The sequence below is a fragment of the Balaenoptera physalus genome (assembly GCF_965194825.1).
Source record: "Balaenoptera physalus genome assembly, chromosome: 1".
Taxonomy (NCBI): domain Eukaryota; kingdom Metazoa; phylum Chordata; class Mammalia; order Artiodactyla; family Balaenopteridae; genus Balaenoptera; species Balaenoptera physalus.
This window is the reverse complement of record NC_138882.1, coordinates 89,815,523-89,842,876: the sequence shown is the minus strand read 5'-3', so window position 1 is coordinate 89,842,876 and position 27,354 is coordinate 89,815,523. Positions and strand designations below refer to the sequence as shown.

Below are 27,354 nucleotides of genomic sequence, written 5' to 3'. Positions count from 1 at the left end.
GTATCCTATCTCTGGTATTATACAAAAACAAATGTACTTTAAGTTAAAAATAATGAACACCCTTTTGTTTGAGCTGCAGGTGGTTGATATTGCTGCTTTAGTGGATAAGTCTACCCACAGAGCCTAGAGGGGAAGAAATAAGTCAAACACAGAGGCCAGGATGCACACGCCACTCAGGAGCAGCCACATAGGACAGAGGCCCTCCAGAGAAGCCAGCAAAGGGCACAAGTCTATGTTAAGGTTTTGAGAAAATACCCAGGTAGGAAATCAGTGTAGCCCCATTAAATGACTTTCTCTTTCACCTTAACGTTGATCACTACTTGATTTTATTTGCTTATTACTTGTCTCCTCCTTTTGAAATATAAGCTTAAAACTATAAACTTAATATAAGTATAATTTACTTAAATATTCTACAGATGAGATCAGTGGCCTCTATCTCCAGTGCCAAGAGTGCCTGGCACACAGTAGATGTTCAATCAGTATTTACAGAATGACTCAAGACACAAAGCTAGCTTCACAAACAGTGCTTTGTTTGAGTTTTTATGAATAAACCAACCTGAAGACATCTCCTTTGTAGCTAAGTTCCCCCCTTTATTTAAAGGGGATGAAGACGTGGGGAGTGCAACTTTAATCTGTGTTTACTGAAGGTGGAAGCACCAAGATTAACCTAAATGGGAATTCAGTATTGTTATTACATTATCCAGAGAATAACATGGCTCCTGTTCCAGCTTTGTCAATTACCATTCCAAGTCACAGTTTCTTCAACTGTGGAGGAACAATTATGGTACCTATTTATAGGGTTATTGGGAGGATTAAATGAGACAGCAACTCTAACGCATCAATAAATGCAGGTATTTGGTTGTTATCATAATATTTGTATTAGCGGTACACGACTAATCATAAATCACTACATCTTAAATCCACTTAAAGTTTATGTTGAGTCATGGTGACTCACAATCTAACACATCGCTTCAATTCGCTCCCCATAATTCACTTAAGAAACCCACTGTGGCAACGACATCTTTCATGATTTTAATTTTCTACCATTCAGAAGTTCCAGCCTACAGACAACAGGGAGTAAGTAAGAGGATTTCAGGGCCCAAGCCAATTTATTACTCGTGTGAACTGAACTTTACAATCTTGCTGTGAATTGCTGAGGGGCAGAGACGATGTCGTATTGAATGCTATAACCCCAGAGCCCAGCAGAGCACCTGGCACATGACAGTCAATGTTGATTAAATAATAAGTGAGTGACGAGTGTTTCAGGTCATCAGTCGCCTAGAGAGGGCATAAGCACAGCCAGAGGCACAGGTGTGAGAATCGAGCGGCCCCACGCGCACGCGGCTGCAAGCGCTCCTCAGCAGCGGGTAGGACACCTTCCGGCACTCTCCGCGCCCAGACCTCAGTGCAGGACGCGCCCTCTGGCGGCGGCGGCGCCCGGGGGTCAGGCCGCGAACGTCGGGAAGGAAGCGCGCGGGGCGGCGCAGGGCGGAGCTTCGCCGTGGCTGGATGGAGCGTGAGGGCGCTGCGACCCGCGAGGGCGACATGCCCGGCTTTCTACAGATTCTTCAGAGCGAGAGCCGAGTCGAGGCGGCGCGGGCGCGGGTGCAGGAGCAGGACCTGCGGCAGTGGGGCCTGACAGGTTAGTGGCTGCGGGGAAACTTCCGGCTACGTCGGCCGACTCTGGGACTCTCCTCTCCCGGCCCGGGACCCGGCGCCAGGAACGGTCCGGCGGCGCCGCGGGTGGACCGTCTTGTGGGTTTTTAACCTGCGGGCAACAGGGCCTTCCTTTCCCGCCCCTGCGGTGGGGCTGGGCGGAGAGGAACCTCGCCTGGGGCCAGGTAGCCGTTACCCCGCCTGCGCGGCGCGCGGGGCCCGCGGACGCGGGAGGAATGTGTTTCCCGGCCGGGAAGCGAGGCCCGCCCTTGGCCCCCGCCACCCGGCACGCTGGCCCTGGGGCGGGGGAACTTGGTGAGGCCCCTGTCCGGAAGGTAGGACCGTCCTCGGAAGAAGCGGAGGGCGTCCTGGCGCCGCAAGGGTATGGGTTTAAAATGTCTGTTCCGGTGGGTTTGGAGGCCTGGCTTGGGGGGTTTAACTGGTTGCTTGTGTAACTCTTGAGAACTCTTCTCCAAGCTTCACTTTTCTTCTTCGTTTACCGTGCGCGCGCAGTTCTTTGATAATACTCCACTGGTTAATTCTCCCTCGACGCTATAATTTGAAATATGCAGCTAAGCAAAGTTCATAAGCTCATTACTGCATGTAGCTATTTTATTTATAGTAGCCTTTCCCTAGAAACTTCGAAGCGCGAAAACTTGCATCCCCCTGAGGTCTGCAGGCAGTGGGGCAGACCGCATCTCTGGTTGGAGGTCATAGGACGGAGAGACCCAGGTCCTAGTTCCTGGCCTGCTGTTGACTCACCACCTAACCGCTCCCATACTCGTTTTATTTATAAAATGGGGAACGCAGTGCTGTGCCTTAACTGTCTTACTCTTGGATCAATAATAATGATATAGTCGTTAACTCATTATTTATTGAGTGCTACTGAGAGCCACATGCTACAAGATGTTAGGTGCAGAGATGAGGATACAAATGTGGGCCCTGCTCTCCTAGAGTTTCTAGACTGGAGTCTGTGAGTGATTTCAAAAATATAAACAAGTATTTATTGAACTCATACTGTGTGGCAAATACGAAGGAAGTGTGAGGTTTTGTTATGAATGAAACAAAAGGGGCAGTTCTATGTCCAACTTAGAAGAGGGGTGGGAAGAGATAAATGGATAGGATACAGACATGGAAGAGAAAGACCTCTCCCTTCTTGAGGCTCTGAGTCTATGAAAATGGTATCTCTGTGTCTGTAAGGAGTATGTATCCAACTTAAATATGAATTTACAGACTGATGCTTTTAAGTTTGGTGTAAAGTTTATATGTTTATAGAGCCAAAGTTTATACGTGATTATTTGTGTGTTTGCCTATTTCCTTGCATGTGTTTTTGGATATAATACTATGTGTGAGAGAAGGCTAGTTCTAATGTGCACATTGATACTGGACTGTCAGTAATACACTTGGAGAAATATACATATGGACAAGTGCTGTTACTGTAGTGAAATTGAGAAGATAGATAAGAGGTTGCAAGTTTGCCTGGATGAATTAGAGTGAGTGAATGAAGAAACAAATAGACAAATGTGGAAGCTTGGTGGTGGGCATGGATAAGTGGATAGTGGGGGGAAAGAAAAAATTAGAAGATAGGTATACTTAGAGGAATAACCATTTAATCTTATAACTTGAAATTCCTATTTCTATTTGCCAGAATAAATTAATATTCTTAGAAACTATTCTGTGAGTTGGTTAAACATGGTTACTGATTTTTTTTCCTTCTGATTGACAGAAGTAGTACATGTTCTCTGTAAATCATTTAGGGTAATATTTTATGCATAAAGAAAAAACAGTAATATACATAATCCTATTACTGTTAACATCTTATTATCTATCCTGCCATTTCTTGGTCTGTGCATGCATATGTGTGTATGTAATTTCTTTTTTTCTTTCTTTTCCAGGGTGGAGCAGGGACTGAGGGAGAAGTGCAAAAATGGGGTTTCATGTACATACTTTTTGGAAACCATAATTTTTTTCCTTATTATCGTATAGTCTTCTTCAATATCATATTTACTAGTTACAGACTATTTCAGTGTATGGATGTGCTGTAATTTAGCCAGCCACTCTATTTAGGTATTTGGTTCTTTTTTTGTTGTTTTAAATAATACTGAAAAATATCCTTGGAACCAAATATTTATTATTGCTATGAATTTTTTTTTAATTGGGGTATAATAGTTTTCCAATGTTGTGTTAGTTTCTACTGTACAGCGAAGTGGAGTTCCCTGTGCTATACAGCAGGTTCTGATTAGTTATCTCTCTTATACATATTAGTGTATATATGTCAGTCCCAACCTCCCAATTCATCCAACCCCCCCTTTCCCCCTTTGGTGTCCATACGTTTGTTCCCTACATCTGTGTCTCTATTTCTGCCTTGCAAACCGGTTCATCTGTACCATTTTTCTAGATTCCACAAATATGCATTAATGTACGATATTTGTTTTTCTCTTCCTTACTTCACTCTGTATTACAGTGTCTAGGTCCATCCACATTTCTACAAATGAACCAATTTCGTTCCTTTTTATGACTAAATAATATTCCATTGTGTATATGTACCACATCTTCTCTATCCATTCGTCTGTCGATGGACATTTAGGTTGCTTCCATGACTTGTAAATAGTGCTGCAGTGAACATTGGGGTGCATGTGTCTTTTTGAATTATCCTTTTCTCAGGGTATATGCCCAGTAATGGGATTGCTGGGTCATATGATAATTCTATTGTTAGTTTTTTAAGGAACCTCCATACTGTTCTCCATAGTGGCTCTATCAATTTACATTCCCAACAACAGTGGAAGAGGGTTCCCTTTTCTCCACACCCTCTCCACCATTTATTGTTTGTAGATTTTCTGATGACGCCCATTCTAACCGGTGTAAGGTGATGCCTCATTGTAGTTTTGATTTGCCTTTCTCTAATAATTAGTGATGTTGAGCATGTTTTCATGTACCTCTTGGCCATCTGTGTGTCTTCTTTGCAGAAATGTCTATTCAGGTCTTCGGCTCATTTTTTCATTGGGTTATTTGTTTTTTTCATATTGAGCTGCATGAGCTGCTTGTATATTTTGGAGATTAATACTTTGTTGATTCATTTGCAAATGTTTTCTCCCATTCTGAGGGTTATCATTTTTTGTTTATGGTTTCCTTTGCTATACAAAAGCTTTTAAGTTTCATTAGGTCCCATTTGTTTTTTTTTTTTAAATTTACTTATTTATTTATTTATTTTTGGCTGTGCTGGGTCTTCGTTTCTGTGCGAGGGCTTTCTCTAGTTGTGGTAAGCAGGGGCCACTCTTCATTGCGGTGCGCAGGCCTCCCACCACCGTGGCCTCCCCCGTTGGGAGCACAGGCTCCAGACGCGCAGGCTCAGCAGTTGTGGCTCACGGGCCCAGTTGCTCCGCGGCATGCGGGATCCTCCCAGACCAGGGCTCGAACCCGTGTCCGCTGCATTGGCAGGCAGACTCTCAACCACTGCACCACCAGGGAAGCCCCGTCCCATTTGTTTTTATTTCCATTACTCTAGTAGGTGGGTCAAAAAAGATCTTGCTGTGATTCATGTCCAAGAGTGTTCTTCCTATGTTTTCCTTTAAGAGTTTTGTAGTGTCCGGTCTTACATTTAGGTCTTTAATCCATTTGCAGTTTATTTTATTTTATTCATTCATTCATTCATTCATTCATTCATTCATTCGTGGCTGTGCTGGGTCTCCACTGCTGCACACGGGCTTTCTCTAGTTGTGGCGAGCAGGGGCTACACCTCGTTGCAATGCGCAGGCTTCTCATTGCAGTGGCTTCTCTTGTTGCAGAGCACAGGCTCTAGGCGCACAGGCTTCAGTAGTTGTGGCATGCGGGCTCTAGAGTGCAGGCTCAGTAGTTGTGGCTCACGGGCTCTAGAGCGCAGGCTCAGTAGTTGTGGCGCACGGGCTTAGCTGCTCTGTGGCATGTGGGATTTTCCCGGACCAGGGCTCGAACCTGTGTCCCCTGCATTGGCAGGTGGATTCTTGACCACTGTGCCACCAGGGAAGTCCTGCACCGAGTCTTAGTTGTGGCAGGTGGGCTCCTTAGTTGTGGCTTGTGGGCTTCTTCATTGTGGCAGCCAGGCTCTTTAGTTGCGGCATGCATGTGGGATCTAGTGCACTGACCAGGGATTGAACCTGGGCCCCCTGCAGTGTGAGCGCAGGGGCTTATCCACTGTGCCACCAGGGAAGTCCCTCAAATTTATTCCTTCCCCAACCCCCAAGCATGCCTTACTGCCTCCTAGAGGTTAGAAAGAAAAAGACTACATTTCCGAGACTTGCCTGGAGTTCTGTTGTGCTTGTGACTTGACTTCCACCTGGCAGATGACTGTGGAAGATTTGGAAGAGGAAAGTGAGGGAGAAAGGCTGCAGTCCCTGAGGGATTTAAATTTTCTACTTTTCTCTTGGCCCTGACTCTTAACCTCAGCGGGGTTGGGTAGGGTACTGAGCATCCACTTTGCTGGCATGGATTGCAGCTGAGGCAGTAGGGTCTTGGAGCTGACAGTTGGGGTAATAGCCTCCTGGTTTTTCCCCTCTAGGTAACTTATGTCATTTTTCTCTGGCTGCTTTCAAGATATTTTCTTTGTCTTTAGTTTTTAGAAAGTTAATTATGATGTGTCTTGGTATATATTTCTTTGGATTTATTCTTTCATTATGTTTGAAGTTCATTCACCTTGAATCTGTAGGCCTTTTGCCAAATGTGGGAAGTTTTCACCCATTTTTGTGAGTACTCTTTTTTAGCCCTGTCCTGTTTCTCATCTCTTTCTGGGATGCCAATGAATGAATGTAGTTCTTTTGTTAGAGACTTGCAGTTCCCTGAAGCTCTGTTCATTTGTTTTCAGTCTGTTTTCTCTCCATTGTTCAGGTTGAGTAATTGCTATGGTTCTGTCTTATAGTTCACTGATTCTTTCTTTTCTCCATTCTGCTATCAAGGATGTCCTCTGAGCTTTTTACTTTAGTTATTGTATTTTTCAATATCTTCTTTTTCTTTGCTGAGACTTTCTATTTCTTTACTGAGGCTTTCTATTTTTTCAGTTGTTTTAAGCATGTTCATGGTTGCTTGTTGAAGCATTTTATCATTGCTGCTTCAAAATAAGTGTAACATCTGTGTCATCTGGGTTGGCATCTGTGGATTATCTTTTTTCATTCAGTTTGAAACCTTCCTGGTTCTTGGTATAATGTATGATCTTTTTTATTGAAACCTGGAAATTTTTGGGTTATGTTTTGAGACGCAGGATCTTATTTAAACCTTCTTTTCAATTGTCTGTTTCATGCTGCTCTGGCAGGGGAACGGGGGTTGCTGCTTTGTTACTACCAGGTGGAAATAGAAGTCAGGCTCCCCCTCTGAGCTTCTCTTGATACCTGGGGATAGGGAGGGGGTTCCTCCTTACTTCTGGGTGAGAATGAGAGTACTGGCTCCCAACTTGGTCCCCACTGACACTGGTAGGGGTGGTCTCATTATCTCTAGGCAGTGATAAAAATCCTGAGTCTCCACTGGGCTTCCTTTGACACCATTTCTAGGGGTAGTTGGGGAGGGGGCTCATATGATCTAGTAGGGGTAGAAGTCCAGGCTCACTATGTGGTCTCCATTGACCTGCATGGGAGGGAGAAGTGGAGTGGGGATGGCCTCATTATTGGTGAGTGGGGATGAAAATCCTGGCTCCCTCCCTAGCCCTCTCTGGTACCTTCCTGCTGGGGATGTTGGGGAACTTCATTACAGCCTCTTGAGGGTGGAGGTCTAGGCTCCCACTTGGCCTTTGCTGATGTGGTGGGGCCACTTTTTTTCCCTGTGGTGTTTGGCTTAACTGGAGTGGTTATTGTCTAAAAGTTTACATTTTCTGTCTCTCTAGGCTGTCCCTTTTCCTTTGGCTAGTGGGAGTAGGCTTTTGTGGGCTTTTTTTTTTTTTTTTCTTTCTATGTCCATTGGCATTTCTGGGTGACCAATTTCTTCACCTCTACGTCTGGGATATATGAGGCAAAAAGAAACCCAGGGAACTCATCACTGTGTTGTTTGCTGGGTCCCGAGGTTACTAACCAGTCTGCCTTCTTCACCCCACCTTTTCAGAGTCATCTTATTATGTTCCTTTTCTTTGTAATATTCAGGAGTTTTAGTTGTATTAGCAAGAGAAATGGGGAAAAGAACATCTCCATCTTCCCAAAAGCAGAAGTCTCCAGATTTCACATTTTAATCTTCTTTGATTTTCTGAATTTTCTAACGTACAATATGCGGATAATACCTAGTGCATGGGATCATTATCAGCATTAAATGGGGTAACTTATGTACAGTGTTTACTACTCTCCGTGGTATTTAGTAAGTGTTTAATAAAAATAATTCGTTAATCTTTTTAATGTTCTACAATTATATATTGTTTAGTTTCTTTTTAAATGTCATGAGTTCAAACCAGAGTTTTACTTCTGTTAATAGTTTTTCTATAAAGTATGTTTGGGGTCTTCCGTCTCCCAAAGATATGGCTGTTCTCTGAAATTGGATTCTTTTTTCAAGAGAGAGAGAGAAAAGACAGGCGGCAGAAGCTCTATGTGGATTTCAGACATTTTCTGTTGTCCCTGTGCACTGTTAAAACACCTTCTATGTAACATTGTTTCCATTCTTAACAGCACTGCTTCTTGATTGAAGCATGAGTTAATCTTGTCCTGTCTTGATTTTTTTCCTTTAGCACCTGAGGGCAAATTTACATCGTTGCAATTAAGCAAGCAGACACATGTACAGTCTTTGTGTTGTTTGCTGTTGTATTGCATCAGTAAAGCCTCATTTCCTAGAATGGACACTGGCATGAGACTCAGGCAGTCTACAGGCCTAATCCCAGGCTGATTTTCTCAACTGTCAAGTGGATCCTGTAACTCTGACAGGCTGTTCTGGGCTTTGATTATAGTGGTGATTAAGTCTGCTCAAAAAGTAGTTTGGAAGTCAGCAAATATTTGCATATCTAACTTCTCAGCAAAGGATATGGCCAGTAAGGTTTTGGGTATGGGAATTTAGGCTGTGTTCTTTAGTCGAAGTCTTAAGCATAGCCTGTGTGTATGCTTAAATGTCTGCTCTTTGGACTTGCTGCTTTTTTTATTTCTAGGGATCCATCTACACCCTTATCAGCTGGAGGGAGTCAACTGGCTAGCCCAACGCTTCCATTGTCAGAATGGCTGCATACTGGGAGATGAGATGGGCTTGGGTAAGACCTGCCAGGTATGTTACTGTGGAGGGAGTACTGTTCACCTCTACTGAAGTACCTCCACACGACTCATTACTATCTTTAGCTGCCAGCTGTTGGTATGTATTTTAATACTAAGAGGTAAAATGCCTGAACCTTTGTTAAGAGATCATGACCTTGGACTTGACTTTTCTCTTCATGGAGATGGTTTTGAACTGTGTCACTACCTTTATGTTATCTATCACTCGACATATAGAATCACAATTAATGGGCAGGGTTTTTCTCTATATAAAGCAAATATACCTGTCCCAGGAATCAAATTGACTCTGCCCTCCTTAGTAATATTTTATCTAGTTAAGATAACTGGATCATTTCTAATATTAGTCTCCCTTCCTCAGTGGGTGGTGGGGCTAATTCCCATTTCTCTGCCATGCTAGAGAAGTACAGAGGAAATACTCTATGTTTTCCAAAATGCCTTGGCCATCTAATTGTAGGATATAGTCTAGGCACCTGGAGAATTAGATGTGACTTCCTTGGGCATTGATTAGCAGGTTGCATGTTGAGATTGATGCTTCCAGTAGGATGATCACCAATACAGCTCATGTTGACAGATGTCAGTGGTAGGCTTGAATTGATGAAAAGTCCAGACACAGATACTCCTTGGGTTCATCACACAAGGTTTATTCATCTATAAGGTACCAAAGAAAGTCAGTGCAGTCAGGATACACAACAGAGGCAACTTGAGCAGAAACCATGGAACTGTAGGTTTCTTGATTCCAAAAAGTTTTCATCAGTGAACCCACAGAGTGAGTAAAGTTCTCATTAATCCTTTTAGAAGCTTAACCTGCCCCCTCTAACCTCACATCCATAAACGTCAAGCTGGAGCAGTTCTGCTCAGAGTCTAGGCTGACCATGTGTTGGAGACGCCTTAATCTAATCCAGGTATACCTCATCAATCTTGTGGTTATTCAGGATACAGTATGACCTCTGAGCATGGTAGCCCCAGGTACCTCATTTATTACCCTCAGGTTTCTCAGGCAATAATTCTGGTTCTAGTATATTCCTGAACTGAGAGCTATGGAACAAAGGTAAGTTTCCTAGTGTTTCTGGGAGGGAGGCTAACGGACTCTTGTACTCAGGTACAGAGCCCTCCTTGCAGTCTCCTGTGCCATGGACATTGGAATCGCCCAGACTTGATTCAGAGCCAGCAAATTCCACATGTCCTTTGCCTTTCCCATGGTGTTCATATAGCTCTACTTTAAGTGCCCTAAAAATCACGCCTCCAAATTCATCTTATTAAAATTTTGTTTAGAATTTTTGCATCTGTGTAATTTTGCATTGAGTAATGTCTTTGTATGGTTTTGGTATTGGGGTAAATCTGGCTTCATAAAGTGAGTTGAGAAGTATCCCTTCCTTTTCAGATTTATGTAAGAGTTTGTGTAGAGTTGTTACTGTTTCTTCCTTAAATGTTTGGAAGAATCCACTAGTGAATCCAAATTTGTGTTGTAGATAGCTGGTTTAAGATAATAAAAGATAAATGTTCTCTAAATAGGGTCTTCAGCAAAAACTAAACAGAATGGTTTTAATTCAGTAAATACTTATTGGGTGGTTGTCTGGGCATAGTCTGGGCTGGGAAACCATGGGTAGTTAAAAAAGAAAAATATTTCCATTATGAAATTAATGTATTATCAGTTAAAACCCGTAACCATAGCACTCTAGCCATAATCATGAATAGCAATATGTGTTTTACATGGTTGAAATTATAGTGCACATATAGTTTGCATTTTATTAATCTAATAGTAATTGTTATTTTCCATTTTATATTCTTCACAGTGATTATTTTCTATTGGCTGCATAATAGTCCATCAAGGGAATTGATCATAATTTACTTGAATGTTCTACAGATGAGGAATGGAGAGTTCCCCTCTTTTGTGATATTTAAATTAACCTCTATAGGAACATCTTTGGGCTTGTATAGCTTTCTTAGGATTTTGGATTATATCCTTAGGATAGATTTTTCTAAGAAACAGTTCAGCCATTGGGGATGGTGGGCCCTCAAACTTTTTGTTTTATAAAAGAGTGCTATTTTCTCTATGTATCACAACAACCTTTTAAAGAAAATTTTCTGGTTAAAAGTGTGTATAGCCATATCCTAAAATAAGCTATTGGGCTTTACAAAGATTTTCAGTTTAGACCCTGACCTGAGTTCATGAGGCTATATTATTGTTTGTTTTCCTCACTGGAATGTGTGCCCCAGGAGAACTAGGAGTTTTGTTTGTTTTGTTCACTATTATATACCAGAGCTCAGAATAGTGCCTAGTAAATAGAAGGTGCACCATCAATGCACATGGAGGCAGGAAGGAAAACATCGTCTCTTAGGAGATGCTGGCCAACAGCAAGAGGCCACCACATGGTTGGGCCTCTTTGCAGTCAAGTCTTGATACTTCTTACCTTATGTTTTTAGAGCATTCCTGACCTTGTGCATCATTTGCATTGTTTTTGTTGATTTCTATTGTCTTTCCTGATGTTTTCCTTTGTATAAAAGGTTCAGTTACATAAATTTTGGGCACCATTGCTTGTTGACTGTTGATGTAATTGAGTACCATACATTTCTTTGGCAGTCATATTGAGGCTTACCTGATTTCACTCTAGGAATGGGTGACTCTCCTAATGTGTGGAGGATTGTACATTATTTTTGTTTTTTGTAAAGCAAGTCTTCTACAACAATTTGTGTTTGTGTTTTATTATTTTTGATGCGATTGTAAGTGTTCTCTACAAGGTTGTGGGGACTTTATCGTTGTTTCTCACGTGGAAATGTGGTCAAAACCGCCTTCCTTTTCTGTGTTCCAGACTATTGCTCTCTTCATTTACTTGGCAGGAAGATTAAACGATGAAGGACCGTTTCTGATTCTTTGTCCCTTGTCTGTTTTGAGCAACTGGAAAGAAGAGATGGAGAGGTACAAGAGTAGATGTTGCTGAAATTTTATTTTTTACATTAAGGTTTTGTTTTCTAGGTGCTATGTGAAATATGATAAAACAACATATTGTCCTAAGCAGTGAGTTTATTTCTTCCAGAAAACTCTGACATGAGACAGTGTAGATAGAGACTGAGGATCTGATGGGGGAGGGTCCAATGGATGTTATTGTTACCTTTTGTCAATTTGAAGGTCAGTACTCATTTTTAGTAAATTTTGCTGAACTAAGGAAGAAACCATCTTTTTCATAGTGATATAGTGACACTTCATAGGAAGTAACGAATGTGGAAAAATAGTTTTTTTTTTACAGTTAACACAAGGCCCTTTTAGATGTTTATCTGACATGTCTCCCTCTTCACACGGGGACTTACCCTTAGGTTTACCCATTACTGTAGGTAAGATTTCAGGGTCCCAGGACTCATTCTGACTGCAGGGCATCCTGGGGTCTGCACATCTGCAATCCTTCCATGAAAAGTAATTTTCCAGACATGCACCCCTTTTCCATGGCTCTATGTTTGTGCTCATCTACCTCTTTTCTTGGATTCAGATTTGCTCCAGGTCTTTCCTGTGTAACATATTCAGGTGACAAGGAGGAGAGAGCCCACCTACAGCAAGACCTAAGGCAGGAGTCACGTTTTCATGTGCTGCTAACTACCTATGAGGTATCTGTTTGTTTTTCTACAGCCAGAACTCTTAACCTGGGACCTTAGAAGTTGTAGAATCTACTGGAATTATATTTAATTTTTTTTTTTGAGGGTTCATATTGTTCTGAGAAGAAGGTCTACCTTTATTAGATTCTCACAGAGAGGCTGTGAGCAAAGGAAGCGAAAGACCATTGTGCTCCAAGTTAGTTAGCTATCTCTCCCTCTCTGTCCTGGTGGATCAAGGGGGAAGGCTTCCCAGGTAGGTACTACTTGAGCTGCCTCTTGGCCAATGAGTAGAAGGAGGCAGGCAGGCAGGGGAAAGGGTTTTTTGGGCTGAGGCATCGTCTCTTGTTACTGGAGGGTGGGAAAGGAGGACACTTAGTTCCAGACACTTAGTTCCAGTCCCTGTTTAAGTCCTTGTTCTTCAAGCTAAGACTGTCCAGGTCACTGTAAGCAAGACCTTCCACTCATTCATGCCTCCCTTTGTTTGTCTGTAAGATGGTGCTACCTAGAAGTTATGCTCAGAATTTCTTACGTAGTGAATGAATAAGACTTAGCTAAATCCTGTAGTTTAGGAGAGTTAATAAAAAGTTAGCTTATTAATATCAGAGTTATATCAATATCAGCCTTTGTAATGTGTCTTCCTTAATTTTTCAGGTTTGCTTGAAAGATGCATCGTTTCTAAAGTCGTGAGTATGTTGCACTACTTCAGAAATTGCCTTAAATGTATCATGAAAGTCACGTCTTTACTTCACATTTTAGCACTTTGCGTTTTCTCCTGATGTGTCATCCATGAGTCTTATCTGGTGTGCGGCGTGGCAGGAGTCTTACAGTCTAACCCCCTACTCATTAGGTGTAAATCTGTGGGTTCATTACTTAACCTCTGTGAACTTCAGCTTCTTCATCTGTAAAATGGGGATAATGAAATTTTTACCTTGGATGTTTGTTGTGAGGATTAAATAAGATAAGGTATACGTGGTGGGTGGTTAATAGAGATACTAGATTCTTTACATCACAACTTGCATAGACACCTTTCAGGACTGCAGTGTGGAGATTTTACTACAACACAGTAGGTGAATTATTTGAGCCTCTTCCTGGAAGTATCCTAAAAGATACTATAAAATTAGCTTTTTATTTATTTATTTTTTTTTTACATCTTTATTGGAGTATAACTGCTTTACAATGGTGTGTTAGTTTCTGCTTTATAACAAAGTGAATCAGTTATACATATACATATGTTCCCATATCTCTTCCCTCTTGCGTCTCCCTCCCTCCGACCCTCCCTATCCCACCCCTCTTAGGTAGTCACAGAGCACCGAGCTGATCTCCCTGTGCTATGCGGCTGCTTCCCACTAGCTATCTATTTTACGGTTTGGCAGTGTATATATGTCCATGCCACTCTCTCACTTTGTCCCAGCTTACGCTTCCCCCTCCCCATATCCTCAAGTCCATTCTCTAGTAGGTCTGTGTCTTTATTCCCGTCTTGCCCCTAGGTTCTTCAGAAAGGGATCTTTAAGTATACTTCTTTCCAGTGAATTGGCCTTCAGGCCTCTCCTCAGCTCGTGAAGTGCAGGAAACGTAGATGTAACTCTTAGTACTACCTGGCAGTGGGGACAAGGTGTTGCAGTATGTGGTTAAGACAACAGTCACCATGTAAATCAAACAAGCGCTAGTTTTAGGTGAATAAGAAGTTATGTGGACAGAGTTTCATTCTCCATAGCATGTGTAGTTATGACATGGTTAGGTGGGGTTTGCATCTTTAATATTTGGAGACTTTTCAAAGTGCTTTATCAATATTTTCAATGTTATTTCCTATCCAGGTTCTTCTGAGTTGGATTTTTATTTTCATCTTATTTTGAAACACTAAAGGCTCAGTCATAGACTTCATGACTTCCATCTAGTGTTTTTGTTTCACTTAAGTTTCATTTAAGTAAGCATATTACCTTACTTTTCTTAGGAAAAGTATATGTGTTCCCTCTCACTTCTTTTTTATTATTAATATCCAACTTAATATTTATTGAAGATGTGTCCCCTGGAAAGACACTGTTCTGGGAGTTATCAGCAATACCAGGAAAGTAAACCATAGAGTGACACTAAGAGGACATAAACTCCAGTAGAGGGGTAAGAAGGGTAGAGATATCCATAATACAAGGCAATATATCGGAAGTCTCAACAGACAAGAAGATTGGGAGATAGATGTTACTGGGTACTTTACATAAATTATCCTATTTAATCTTCATGAAAACCCTAAGGTGGGTATTATCATCCGTTTTATAGATGAGAAAGGTAAGAGATTAGGTGACCCATCCCAGGGCATGTTGCTAGTAAATGGCAAAGCAGACATCCAAACCCACCACTCAGTGCTGGGGAGCTTCTTCGTAAGAGAGCTTTACAAAGTATCTCGGTGCACTGGAGTTGCACATTTTCAGCAGAAATACAGTCTTTCTATATTAGATCATCTGCCTTCAATCCATTCCAGGTGAATTTAAGAACCTAAATAATAAAGAGACATCTATAATGTTTACTTAGTATGAACTCTAAGAACACGGATTTAGTCTTTTTTTTTTTTAATAGATCTTTATTGGAGTGTAGTTGTTTCACAATACTGTGTTAGTTTCTGTTGTACACCAAAGTGAGTCAGCCATATGCATACATATGTCCCCATATCCCCTCCCTCTTGAGCCTCCCTCTCATCCTCCCTATCCCACCCCTCTAGGTCATCGCAAAGCACCAAGCTGATCTCCCTGTGCTACGCTGCTGCTTCCCACTAGCTAGCTATTTTACATTCGGTAGTGTATATTATGTCGATGCTACTCTCACTTCGCCCCAGCTTCCCCTTCCCACCCCATGTCCTCAGATCCATTCTCTATGTCTGCCTCTTTATCCCTGCCCTGCAACTAGGTTCATGTATTTGGCAAAGTTATACTTTGTATTACTGTACTGCACACTCTGAGAACAGCCAGGGAGTGTAATGTAATCTTTGCCCTAAAGAGGCTTATCATATAAAGGAGGCAGGCATATACAGTGGAGAAAAGACAGCCTCTTCAATAAGTGGTGCTGAGAAAATTGGACAGGTACATGTAAAAGTATGAAATTAGAACACTCCCTAACACCATACACAAAAATAAACTCAAAATGGATTAAAGACCTAAATGTAAGGCCAGACACTATCAAACTCTTAGAGGAAAACATAGGCAGAACACTCTATGACATAAATCACAGCAAGATCCTTTTTGACCCAGCTCCTAGAGAAATGGAAATAAAAACAAAATTAAACAAATGGGACCTAATGAAATGTAAAAGCTTTTGCACAACAAAGGAAACCATAAACAAGACCAAAAGACAACCCTCAGAATGGGAGAAAATATTTGCAAATGAAGCAACTGACAGAGGATTAATCTCCAAGATTTACAAGCAGCTCATGCAGCTCAGTAACAAAAAAACAAACAACCCAATCCAAGAATGGGCAGAAGACCTAAAGAGACATTTCTCCGAAGAAGATATACAGATTGCCAACAAACACATGAAAGAATGCTCAACATCATTAAGCATTAGAGAAATGCAAATCAAAACTACAATGAGATATCATCTCACTCCGGTCAGAATGGCCATCATCAAAAAATCTAGGAACAATAAATGCTGGAGAGGGTGTGGAGAAAAGGGAACCCTCTTGCACTGTTGGTGGGCATGTAAATTGATACAGCCACTATGGAGAACAGTATGGAGGTTCCTTAAAAAACTACAAATAGAACTACCATACGACCCAGCAATCCCACTACTGGGCATATACCCTGAGAAAACCATAATTCAAAAAGAGTCACGTACCAAAATGTTCATTGCAGCTCTATTTACAATAGCCAGGACATGGAAGCAACCTAAGTGTCCATCATCGGATGAATGGATAAAGAAGATGTGGCACATATATACAATGGAATATTACTCAGCCATAAAAAGAAACGAAATGGAGTTATTTGTAGTGAGGTGGATGGAGTTAGAGTGTGTCATACAGAGTGAAGTAAGTCAGAAAGAGAAAAACAAATACAGTATGTTAACACATATATATGGAATCTAAGGGAAAAAAAAAAAAAAGGTCATGAAGAACCTAGTGGCAAGATAGGAATAAAGACACAGACCTACTAGAGAATGGACTTGAGGATTTGGGGAGGGGGAAGGGTAAGATGTGACAGAGAGAGTGACATGGACATATATACACTACCAAACGTAAAATAGATAGCTAGTGGGAAGCAACCGCATAGCACAGGGAGATCAGCTCTGTGCTTTGTGACCACCTAGAGGTGTGGGGTGGGGAGGGCGGGAGGGAGGGAGATGCAAGAGGGAAGAGATACGGGAACATGTGTATATGTATAACTGATTCACTTTGTTATAAAGCAGAAACTAACACACCATTGTAAAGCAATTATACTCCAATAAAGATGTAAAAAAAAAAAAAAAAAAAGCTTATAGAGAGCTGAGACTGTGCATGTAACAGTATGAAAAATCAGAAAATTTTTTGACAGCAGACTTACAAAATCTTTGGATCAAGGGGACTAGAAGTTACTTTGTCCCACTTTCTGTTCAGTGCTGGAATTCCCTGTGCCTCATCCTCTCCAGGAAACATCCCTTGGCGTGTCCTTTGATGAGTGACTTGACCTCCTTCTTTCACTGAGCCCAGATCCACCTCCCTGAAGTCTGTTTCATTGAATACACTTTTTATTGGATGCTTGCGGTGTGTAAAAACCTGAATATCTAGTTCTTAATACCTTAATAATACCATAATAATCTTAATAGATTAATACCTAATCTATTTTGAATGGTAATTCAAACAGGAGCCAGGCACTGTACTGCAGCCACTTTCACACCTTATCTCATGACCAGTGTCCAACATCAGCTGCATTCTTATTCTTTATTATCCTTCAGTGCAGCCCCTGGTCCTGCTACCCAGCAGGAATGATCCCAATTCCTACTGGAATTTTACCCGTTTTTTGGATTTTCTTTGTGGCCTCAGAGGAAGAAGGCTTCTTCCTCTAAGGCCAACCTCTGCTCAAGATCTTCCTCTAATATTTGAGGGATTTTTATTTCCATACCTACTGTCTTCCCAATATTCTGCTTTACTTGTATATACATTTAGTTTTTTAAGTATAAAAATAATGTAATGGGAGTACAGAATGTTTACAAATGAAATAAAAAGTTAAAAACCTTATAACTTCCACTTTATTATCTTTTGCATGGTTTTCACATTTGTGAAAAAGATATATAATACCTTTTTTAGTTATATAGGCCTTTATATTATAACATAATCATATTTATCATTTAAAATGCTATATTTTGTCACTCATTATTGGACCTATTATTATTATTTTCAATTTTTTGCTGTTTTAAATAATGGAGCTTGGAACATATTCATACATACATAGTTTTCCATATTTTGAATTTTTTTGGTGGGAAAAACAGCTTCCCAGGAGTATATGCAGAGGATGTGCTTTTATGACTACAACCTCTTGAGAGTTTGTGGTCGTAGCTATCATGCTGCAGAAGTGCTCTGGCACAGCTACCAACGACTGCCACGTTAACAGAGCCAATGATGTATCCTACTATCTGTAACATTTGATCATGTTCACCACGTCCCCATCTTAAAATCATACTTTTTTAGCTACTGTGACACCACTGTCCCTTGGCTTTTCTTCTGGGTCTGAATCTCAGTTCTGCCTCATACTAGCTTTATGACCTTGACCAAGTCTCTACCTTTCTGAGCTTTAGTCTGTGTTGTTAAAATGGGTACAATAATGTCTGCTCACTTTATATTTTTGATTTAAATAACATACCTCAAGCCCCAAGCTGAGTGTCTGGCACATAGTAGGTGGTCATAAGCGTTTTCTTTTGCTTTATGTCTCCGACTCCTTTCTTTCTGCCTTCAATGCATAGATCTTTCCCATAAATTTCCTTAATTTTACTACCTTATCCAGATTGTCTTATGTACGTGGCTAGCTCTCAGATAAGAAGGCAATTTGGGTGTGTTTCTAATAGAATGGGCTTGCTATTAGTCTTCCCAGCAAGAGTCATCGTTTTGTGGTAAGACTTTTGGTTTTGAGATATATGTTTGAGTTACACAAAACTGAAAGCTTGGATTTTTCCCTCACAGCTTCCCTTGGAGTGTTCTTGTTGTGGATGAAGCTCACAGGTTGAAAAACCAAAGCTCCTTGCTGCATAAGACACTTTCAGAGGTAAACTCCCAGGATACTCTTAGCTTTTATATAACTCCATTTTAAAAAATATTAGTTTAGTCCTATATAGGGCCAATTCAGTTGAAATTTTTTTTTTCAGTGAGATTTCTGCAGGGCTCAGTGAACATATATGGTGACAGGAGTAGTACTTAATATGGCTTAACTACTTCTTCCTCTTTTACACAGGAGGTGATGTTTACTAAAATCTGGTTATCAAATGAATAAGACTCTACCCCAGGAAAATATATTGTATTTTTGGAAACGTTTCAACTGTCTTTTTGATCTTCTTCAAAGAGGCAGTTTCTTTAAAAATAATCTTACTGTAGTTTTTCTGTCTGCAGTAACAAACATATCTGACATATTGTACCCCTCCCCCACTTACCTGTTTAAAAAATTTGACAGTTCACAGAGTCGTGAAGAGACTGATTTCACACCGTTGAATAGTCCCTCCAATCTCTCCTGTCTTTGTCATACTTTTGAGTATGACACCCTTGATCTTATTCCATTCTCTTAATCTCTGGCATCATTCCGGCAAAGTAAATGAGAAATGTCATTGTAGCCCTAGATATGCTCTCTTTTCTGAGGAGCCAGTGGAACAGCTTGTGAGTATGAAGTGCCCTTCTCCTTGTTGACCTAGTAAAGGCTCGTTCGTTCATGAGACCCCCACGTGTGAATGTGTGGGACCATCACTGAATTTTGGTCCCTATCCTAAAATAGATCAATTAATAAATTTAGAGGTCTTTTGGAAGAAAGTCTTAGATTTTAATTCTATATTTATTGGCTAAAAATTGCAGTTTTTAGTGTTAATGCAGATATGGCCACTGTATTATTCGCACAGTCTCAAAGATTCCTGTCCCTTATTGGGGGCCCCTCTGCTCTGTAGTGTCCTTTACGTTCTTTTTAGGGACTCGTAACAGTATCTCTTTCCCAAAAGGTTGTCATATCCTGGCGCCTAACCTTATAAGAGACTGCTTCATAAACTACCATGCCAGTTTACTGATTTACAGTGGGAGAAGAGAAGCGGGTGTAGTAAAAGAACCCTGAGCTTGGAGTGGGGGAAGCTAAAGTCTGTTGCCTGCTCCAGAGCCTTTTCTTCTTACTCATAAGGAAACTAAGGCTCAGAGGGGCTAAGTGAGGAAATTGTTCTGCATCATGTAAGTATTCCTTTTTAGGTGAGGTTTGAATTGCAGACAACTAGTTGGTCAGAAAAAAACACTCACTTTTATAATTTTTATTTTTTTTCTTTTCCATTATGGTTTATTACAGGATATTGAATAGAGTTCCCTGTTTTATGCAGTAGGAACTTGTTGTTTATCGATTCTATGTATAATAGTTTGTATCTGCTAATCCCAAACTCCCAATCTATCCCTTCCCCACCCCCCCTTCCCCTTGGCAACCTCAAGTCTGCTCTCTATATCTGAATATTCACATTTATTGATTGGTGGGGAGAAGGGTACTGCCTTTTCCTCCTTCCTAATGTTGTTTTGAGCTTGTTTGTAAAAGTTGGAAGCAACCTAAATGTGAATATAAGGAATTGGTTATACAATTTATGCTATACCCATACAGTACACTTACAAAGTAAGGCTGCCATGAAAAATTATGCATAAGAATATTTAATAATGTAGAAAATATTTGCAAAATATTTTATACAAAAATGTTTACAAAATATTGTACACAAACAGATTGTCTCCGGACCTTTTTTTTTTTTTAAATAAATTTATTTATTTATTTGTATTTGGCTGCGTTGGGTCTTCGTTGCTGTGCGCGGGCTTTCTCTAGTTGCTGCGAAGGGGGGGGTTACTCTTTGTTGCATTGCACGGGCTTCTCATTGCGGTGGCTTCTCGTTGCGGAGCAAGGGCTCTAGGCGTGTGGGCTTCAGTAGTTATGGCACGCGGGCTCAGTAGTTGTGGCTCACGGGCTCTAGAGCACAGGCTCAGTAGTTGTGGTGCACGGGCTTAGTTGCTCCGAGGCATGTGGGATCTTCCCGGACCAGGGCTTGAGCCCATATCCCCTGCATTGGCAGGCAGATTCTTAACCACTGCACCACCAGGGAAGCCCCGTCTCTGGACTTCTTTTTTTTTTTTCCCCGAGTATAAGTTTTGATGCCAAAATGGACACTGCTTTGAATAAAAATGTTAACTCATGTGATAGTGTAAGTTGATTTTAGTGACTGACAACCTTGATTATCTTTGTTGACCTCATTATTTTGGTCACTTTAGTTCTTTGCTTGGTGAACACATATTTTAAAAATGTGATTTGGTTATTGGAAACCTTTATTGTTGAACTACTATGAAAACACTGTCCTACAAGCAGAGCAGGCATGAATGGGCATTGATTAGACAATTTAAAAATAAACGAAAAAAAGGAGAGTGCCCCCCCAAAAAAAAAAGATTTTGAAATCAATTTTAATTGATTGTGTCGTTTCATTTATCACCTTTTCTTATCTCAAAAGCATTGTCTCCTTTTTTTAATTTAATTTTTTTAAATTTTTGGCCGCACTGTGTGGCTTGTGGGCTCTTAGTTCCCTGACCAGGAATTGAACCTGCACCCTCGGCAGTGAAAGCACGGAGTCCTAACCACTGGACCGCCAGGGAATTCCCAAAACCAGTGTCTTCTTATGACCCCCTCCCAAATCAAAATATAGAAACACAAGAAGAAAAGTAAAAGCTACCAAAAATCCTACTCCACTGCATATGGTAACATTTGGTGTATATGCTGCCACATCCTTTGCAGTGCTGTGTATACCCAAACATAAATATGCATATATATTATTTAAAAAATAAAAATATATTACTTTAAATATCAAAGTGTATACATGTATCTATATAGATACATACACTCATACATAATGTATTTTGATGTTTAACATATATACACAGGATATGGCTTTCTCTTTGTGCTGTATTATTTAACTCAAGTGGTCTAAGTTCTTGTTAATGTTAGTTCAGAGGTTGTCCTTTGCTTTGCCTAATATCTGTTGTTACTGTTTTTCCTAACCTTTTACTTCATTAGTCTGTTATTCTTGGTGTTCTCATCTTTTGCTCAAAATTTAAAGAGTTTGTTTCCATTTTGGACTCTATATGGTCCAGAAATGTCCAGAAGTCTTGATGCCTTGCATTGGCTGCACCTGTAAAGTTTTACAAAAGGACATTCTTTTAAAAGAGATCTTCTTGCTTCTTGCTTGTAGTGGTGGGTCCTGCTGCTATTGCTTTGGGCTTCTCAAACTGCTTAGGTATATGCTGTGTGCTTGAATTCCCACATAGATTGAATAACAGTACCCATATTCAATACTCATGCAGTACTTTAGCGTTCAAAATGTGATTTTACTTACCTTATAATGGTATCTCCTTCACAGGATTATTACCCCTTCTTATAGTCTAAACTGAAGAGATATTATTTCCTACATCAAACAGTTATATACATTTTGAACCTGAGCCTTCTGATTTCATGTCCCTTTCGTCATTTCATTAAATCATGCCTCTCTTTGTAAAGGCTGTGATGGGTAACTCAGTCTTGCTTTCCAGGGTTATGGATTTTTCACTTTATTTATTTATATATTTGAGTTTTCAGTCGTCTTCAATCTCCTGTTGACTGGAACTCCCATCCAGAACAGCCTTCGAGAGCTCTACTCTCTCCTCAGTTTTGTGGAGCCTGATCTCTTTTCCAAGGAGCAGGTGGAAGATTTCATTCAGCGTTACCAGGATATTGAGAAAGAGTCTGAGTCAGGTAAGTTCCCTTCTTACAAATCATGCCCAAGAGGGCTGGCCCAGAGACTTCCCTAGCGCATGAGGGTTATAGATAGAAAAGAAAGAGAATCGATAACCAGAGGACACCTTCCGGGGAGATACAGAGCCACACAAAGATAAGGTGATGTCAGAGCCCTCCTGCTGTTCCCAGCTCCTGCTATTCATGACTCTCTAACTCGTTTGTTACATGATTCTATAGTCGTGCTTATTTGGGTCATTTTCAGAAGAAATAATATCTGCTGATTTGCAGACCTTTTTTTTTCCAACATGTAATTTCTATAAGGACATTGTTAACTTCTTGTGCTACTCCCTGAGGCAGAAAAGTATGCGGGTGCTATAGTCTGAAACTGTCATTCAGCGTTCCACAGCACTGGTGTTTCTTTTAACACTGCACCAAAACCAAAAGTCTGGGATGGATGGTGGTGGAAGTACAGGGGAAAGCCTTCCTTGTTTGTACAGTCACCATTCGTAGTCTTCTTCCTCTTGCACCTTTGCCCCCCTGCCTCATAGCGTTGTCTGTCTATCTCTGTGATATTATCCCAGGATGATTACTCAAAACAAGTGGTAGGCATGCCAACTAGTGGGTATGTATGTACTAGGTGAGTGTGAGTTGGAAAGGCTCCTCACAGCAGAGATCCCCACACCACAGGCTGAAATTTACCTGGGGAACCTGCTCTGATTGTTCCCATGTTTAGGGTTGCTAGATAAAATATATGACACCCAGTCAAGTATTACACAGGACATACTGATATTAAAAAAAATGATTTGTTTATCAAATTCAAATTTAACTGGGCACTTGTATTTTTATTTGCCATATCTGGTAATCCTACATGCAGTGTAATTCCAATTTAGGCTAGTTTTCGAAGTTCACGACAGCTGGGGAAGGAACAAGGGCGTTGAAGTCAAAGAACTAAGTTTGAGTGCTAGCAACATTAGAGCCAGCTATGTGACTTTGGATAAGGGGTTTAATTCCTCTGAGCTTCACTTAACTTAGTTATACAAATAGAGACAATATTACGTATTGCCCTACATTTCTGAGTTGTTATGCTGATCAAATGCAAAAGTATCCTGGAAACAGACTGGCTCTATGCAAATCAGATTATTAGTAAGAATCAGAAGGAGTTGGAAAGAAGAACCCAATGAAGGAAGAAATACTATGAAAAATTACCGTGCTGGCCTAGAACCCAGAAATGAGAAACAAAAATAAACTGTTGTATGTTCTCTAGTAATTGATTGCCTTGGTCTTGCTTTTGTCCCACACTACTCTTGTGTGTGTGTGTGTGTTTTTCCCTCATACAGCAAGTGAACTATACAAACTCTTGCAGCCATTTCTGCTAAGGCGAGTGAAAGCTGAGGTAGCCACAGAGCTTCCCAAGAAGACGGAAGTAGTGATATATCATGGCATGTCAGCACTGCAGAAAAAATACTACAAGGCCATTTTGATGAAAGACCTAGGTAATCAGAGGGCACTTGTCCATTTAGAAACTAAATGAGGATATGATTTGCATGCAAGGAAATATTTTATAATCACACTCACTTTGTATAGCAAGAATATGGGATGGAATTTTGTATTCTGAATAATATTCGGGTCAGCTGCAGAGTATCTTTAGTATAACTCAGACTTTATTGGTTGTTGCATTTGTGAAATTTCCTCCCCATCCCCCTGCTCCTGGTTTTCCTTATTGCCTTTAGTTAAGCAAACTCTTCTAGGTGTCCCAGTCATGCCTTTCATTTTCCTATCTTGACACATATTTAACACATTGCAAAACGTTTCGGTTAAATCATATTGGGTTGGCCAAAAAGTTCGTTTGGGTTTTTCTGTAAGATGTTACCCGAATGAACATTTTGGCCAACCCAATACTATCTGGAAGGAATGGGGACTGGGAAGGGAGAGATAGGAATAGACAGATCTCTCAATTTGCACTTTTTTGTCCCTTGGCTCCAGAATAGCAGTTGAAGAAGGAAATTTAGAATTCTGCAAAAGAGTAACAAAGTACCCCCTGAGTTTGTTTTATAGTTAGGCTTCTTTCTTGAAACAAGGTGATGGTTAAGAAAACGTTATATCGATGTGCTATTAATTCTTAATGCGATTCAGTGAAATTTGGGAAGTTAATATAGGTTTGAAAGATATATTATTGAAATGAGTAAGGTTATGTATGGACACTTACAGGGTTTTTTCTGTTGTTGTCCAGTAGTCCATCTCTCTCTCTCTTTTTTAAATTTCAGACGCGTTTGAAAATGAGATGGCAAAGAAAGTGAAACTTCAGAATGTCTTGTCCCAGCTTCGAAAGTGTGTGGATCACCCATATTTATTTGATGGTGAGGCAGTGCCCTTTTTTCTCACATTACTTTTTTTTTTTTTTTTAACATCTTTATTGAAGTATAATTGCCTTACAATGGTGTGTTAGCTTCTGCTTTATAACAGAGTGAATCAGTTATACATATACAACATGTTCCCATTTCTCTTCCCTCTTGCATCTCCCTCCCTCCCACCCTCCCTATCCCACCCCTCTAGGTGGTCACAAAGCACCGAGCTGATCTCCCTGTGCTATGCGGCTGCTTCCCACTAGTTATCTATTTTACATTCGGTAGTGTATATATGTCCATGACACTCTCTTACCCTGTCACATCTCACCCCACCCCCTCCCCATATCCTCAAGTCCATTCTGTAGTAGGTCTGTGTCTTTATTCCCGTCTTGCCACTAGGTTCTTCATGGCCTTTTTTTTTTTTTTTCCCCTTAGATTCCGTATATATGTGTTAGCATACTGTATTTGTTTTTCTCTTTCTGACTTACTTCACTCTGTATGACAGACTCTAACTCCATCCACCTCATTACAAATACCTCCATTTCATTTCTTTTTATGGCTGAGTAATATTCCATTGTATATATGTGCCACATCTTCTTTATCCATTCATCTGTCGATGGACATTTAGGTTGCTTCCATGTCCTGGCTATTGTAAATAGAGCTGCAATGAACATTTTGGTACATGACTCTTTTTGACCTATGGTTTTCTCAGGGTATATGCCCAGTATTGGGATTGCTGGGTCGTATGGTAGTTCTATTTGTAGTTTTTTAAGGAACCTCCATACTGTTCTCCATAGTGGCTGTATCAATTTACATTCCCACCAACAGTGCAAGAGTGTTCCCTTTCCTCCACACCCTCTCCAGCATTTATTGTTTCTAGATTTTTTGATGATGGCCATTCTGACCGGTGTGAGATGATATCTCATTGTAGTTTTGATTTGCATTTCTCTAATGATTAATGATGTTGAGCATTCTTTCATGTGTCTGTAGGCCATCTGTATATCTTCTTTGGAGAAATGTCTATTTAGGTCTTCTGCCCATTTTTGGATTGGGTTGTTCGTTTTTTTGTTATTGAGCTGCATGAGCTGCTTGTAAATCTTGGAGATTAATCCTTTGTCAGTTGCTTCATTTGCAAGTATTTTCTCCCATTCTGATGGTTGTCTTTTGGTCTTGTTTATGTTTTCCTTTGCTGTGCAAAAGCTTTTAAGTTTCATTAGGTCCCATTTGTTTATTTGTGTTCTTATTTCCATTTCTCTGGGAGCTGGGTCAAAAAGAATCTTGCTGTGATGTATGTCATAGAGTGTTCTGCCTATGTTTTCCTCTAAGAGTTTGATAGTGTCTGCCCTTACACTTAGGTCTTTAATCCATTTTGAGTTTATTTTTGTGCATGGTGTCAGGGAGTGTTCTAATTTCATACTTTTACATGTACCTGTCCAATTTTCCCAGCACCACTTATTGAAGAGGCTGTCTTTTCTCCACTGTATATGCTTGCCTCCTTTATCAAAGATAAGGTGACCATAGGTGTGTGGGTTTATCTCTGGGCTTTCTATCCTGTTCCATTGATCTATATTTCTGTTTTTGTGCCAGTACCAAACTGTCTTGATTACTGAAGCTTTGTAATATAGTCTGAAGTCAGGGAGCCTGATTCCCCCAGCTCCATTTTTCGTTCTCAAGATTGCTTTGGCTATTCGGGGTCTTTTGTGTTTCCATACAAATTGTGAAATTTTTTGTTCTAGTTCTGTGAAAAATGCTGGTGGTAGTTTGATAGGGATTGCATTGAATCTGTAGATTGCTTTGGGTAGTAGAGTCATTTTCACAATGGTGATTCTTCCAATCCAGGAACATGGTATATCTCTCCATCTATTTGTATCATCTTTAATTTCTTTCATCAGTGTCTTATAATTTTCTGCATACAGGTCTTTTGTCTCCTTAGGTAGGTTTATTCCTAGATATTTTATTCTTTTTGTTGCAATGGTAAATGGGAGTGTTTTCTTAATTTCACTTTCAGATTTTTCGTCATTAGTGTATAGAAATGCAAGAGATTTCTGTGCATTAATTTTGTATCCTGCTACTTTACCAAATTCATTGATTAGCTCTAGGAGTTTTCTGGTAGCATCTTTAGGATTCTCTATGTATAGTATCATGTCATCTGCAAATAGTGACAGCTTTACTTCTTCTTTTCCGATTTGGATTCCTTTTATTTCTTTGTCTTCTCTGATTGCTGTGGCTAACACTTCCAAAACTATGTTGAATAATAGTGGTGAGAGTGGGCAACCTTGTCTTGTTCCTGATCTTAGTGGAAATGGTTTCAGTTTTTCACCATTGAGGACAATGTTGGCTGTGGCTTTGTCATATATGGCCTTTATTATGTTGAGGAAAGTTCCCTCTATGCCTACTTTCTGCAGGGCTTTTATCATAAATGGGTGTTGAATTTTGTCGAAAGCTTTCTCTGCATCTATTGAGATGATCATATGGTTTTTCTCCTTCAATTTGTTAATATGGTGTATCACATTGATTGATTTGCGTATATTGAAGAATCCTTGCATTCCTGGGATAAATCCCACTTGATCATGGTGTATGATCCTTTTAATGTGCTGTTGGATTCTGTTTGCTAGTATTTTGTTGAGGATTTTTGCATCTATGTTC

At 40.3% G+C, this 27,354-nt stretch overlaps 1 protein-coding gene across 2 annotated transcripts in view; it reads left to right on the top strand.

The window, feature by feature from the left end:
• Positions 1 to 1,396: 1,396 nt before the first annotated feature.
• CHD1L (chromodomain helicase DNA binding protein 1 like) overlaps positions 1,397 to 27,354 on the top strand; it is an 81,289-nt gene continuing 55,331 nt past the window's right edge. For both annotated transcript variants that reach the window (XR_014262549.1, XM_082458337.1), the window contains exons 1-9: positions 1,397 to 1,642; positions 8,738 to 8,850; positions 11,666 to 11,772; positions 12,338 to 12,452; positions 13,092 to 13,123; positions 18,574 to 18,655; positions 22,219 to 22,381; positions 23,701 to 23,856; positions 24,628 to 24,720. Coding sequence is in view for 1 of the 2 variants with exons in the window: in XM_082458337.1 (XP_082314463.1) it covers positions 1,510 to 1,642; positions 8,738 to 8,850; positions 11,666 to 11,772; positions 12,338 to 12,452; positions 13,092 to 13,123; positions 18,574 to 18,655; positions 22,219 to 22,381; positions 23,701 to 23,856; positions 24,628 to 24,720 (994 nt within the window). In the remaining variant the exon portion in view is untranslated. The remainder of the gene's footprint in view (positions 1,643 to 8,737; positions 8,851 to 11,665; positions 11,773 to 12,337; positions 12,453 to 13,091; positions 13,124 to 18,573; positions 18,656 to 22,218; positions 22,382 to 23,700; positions 23,857 to 24,627; positions 24,721 to 27,354) is intronic.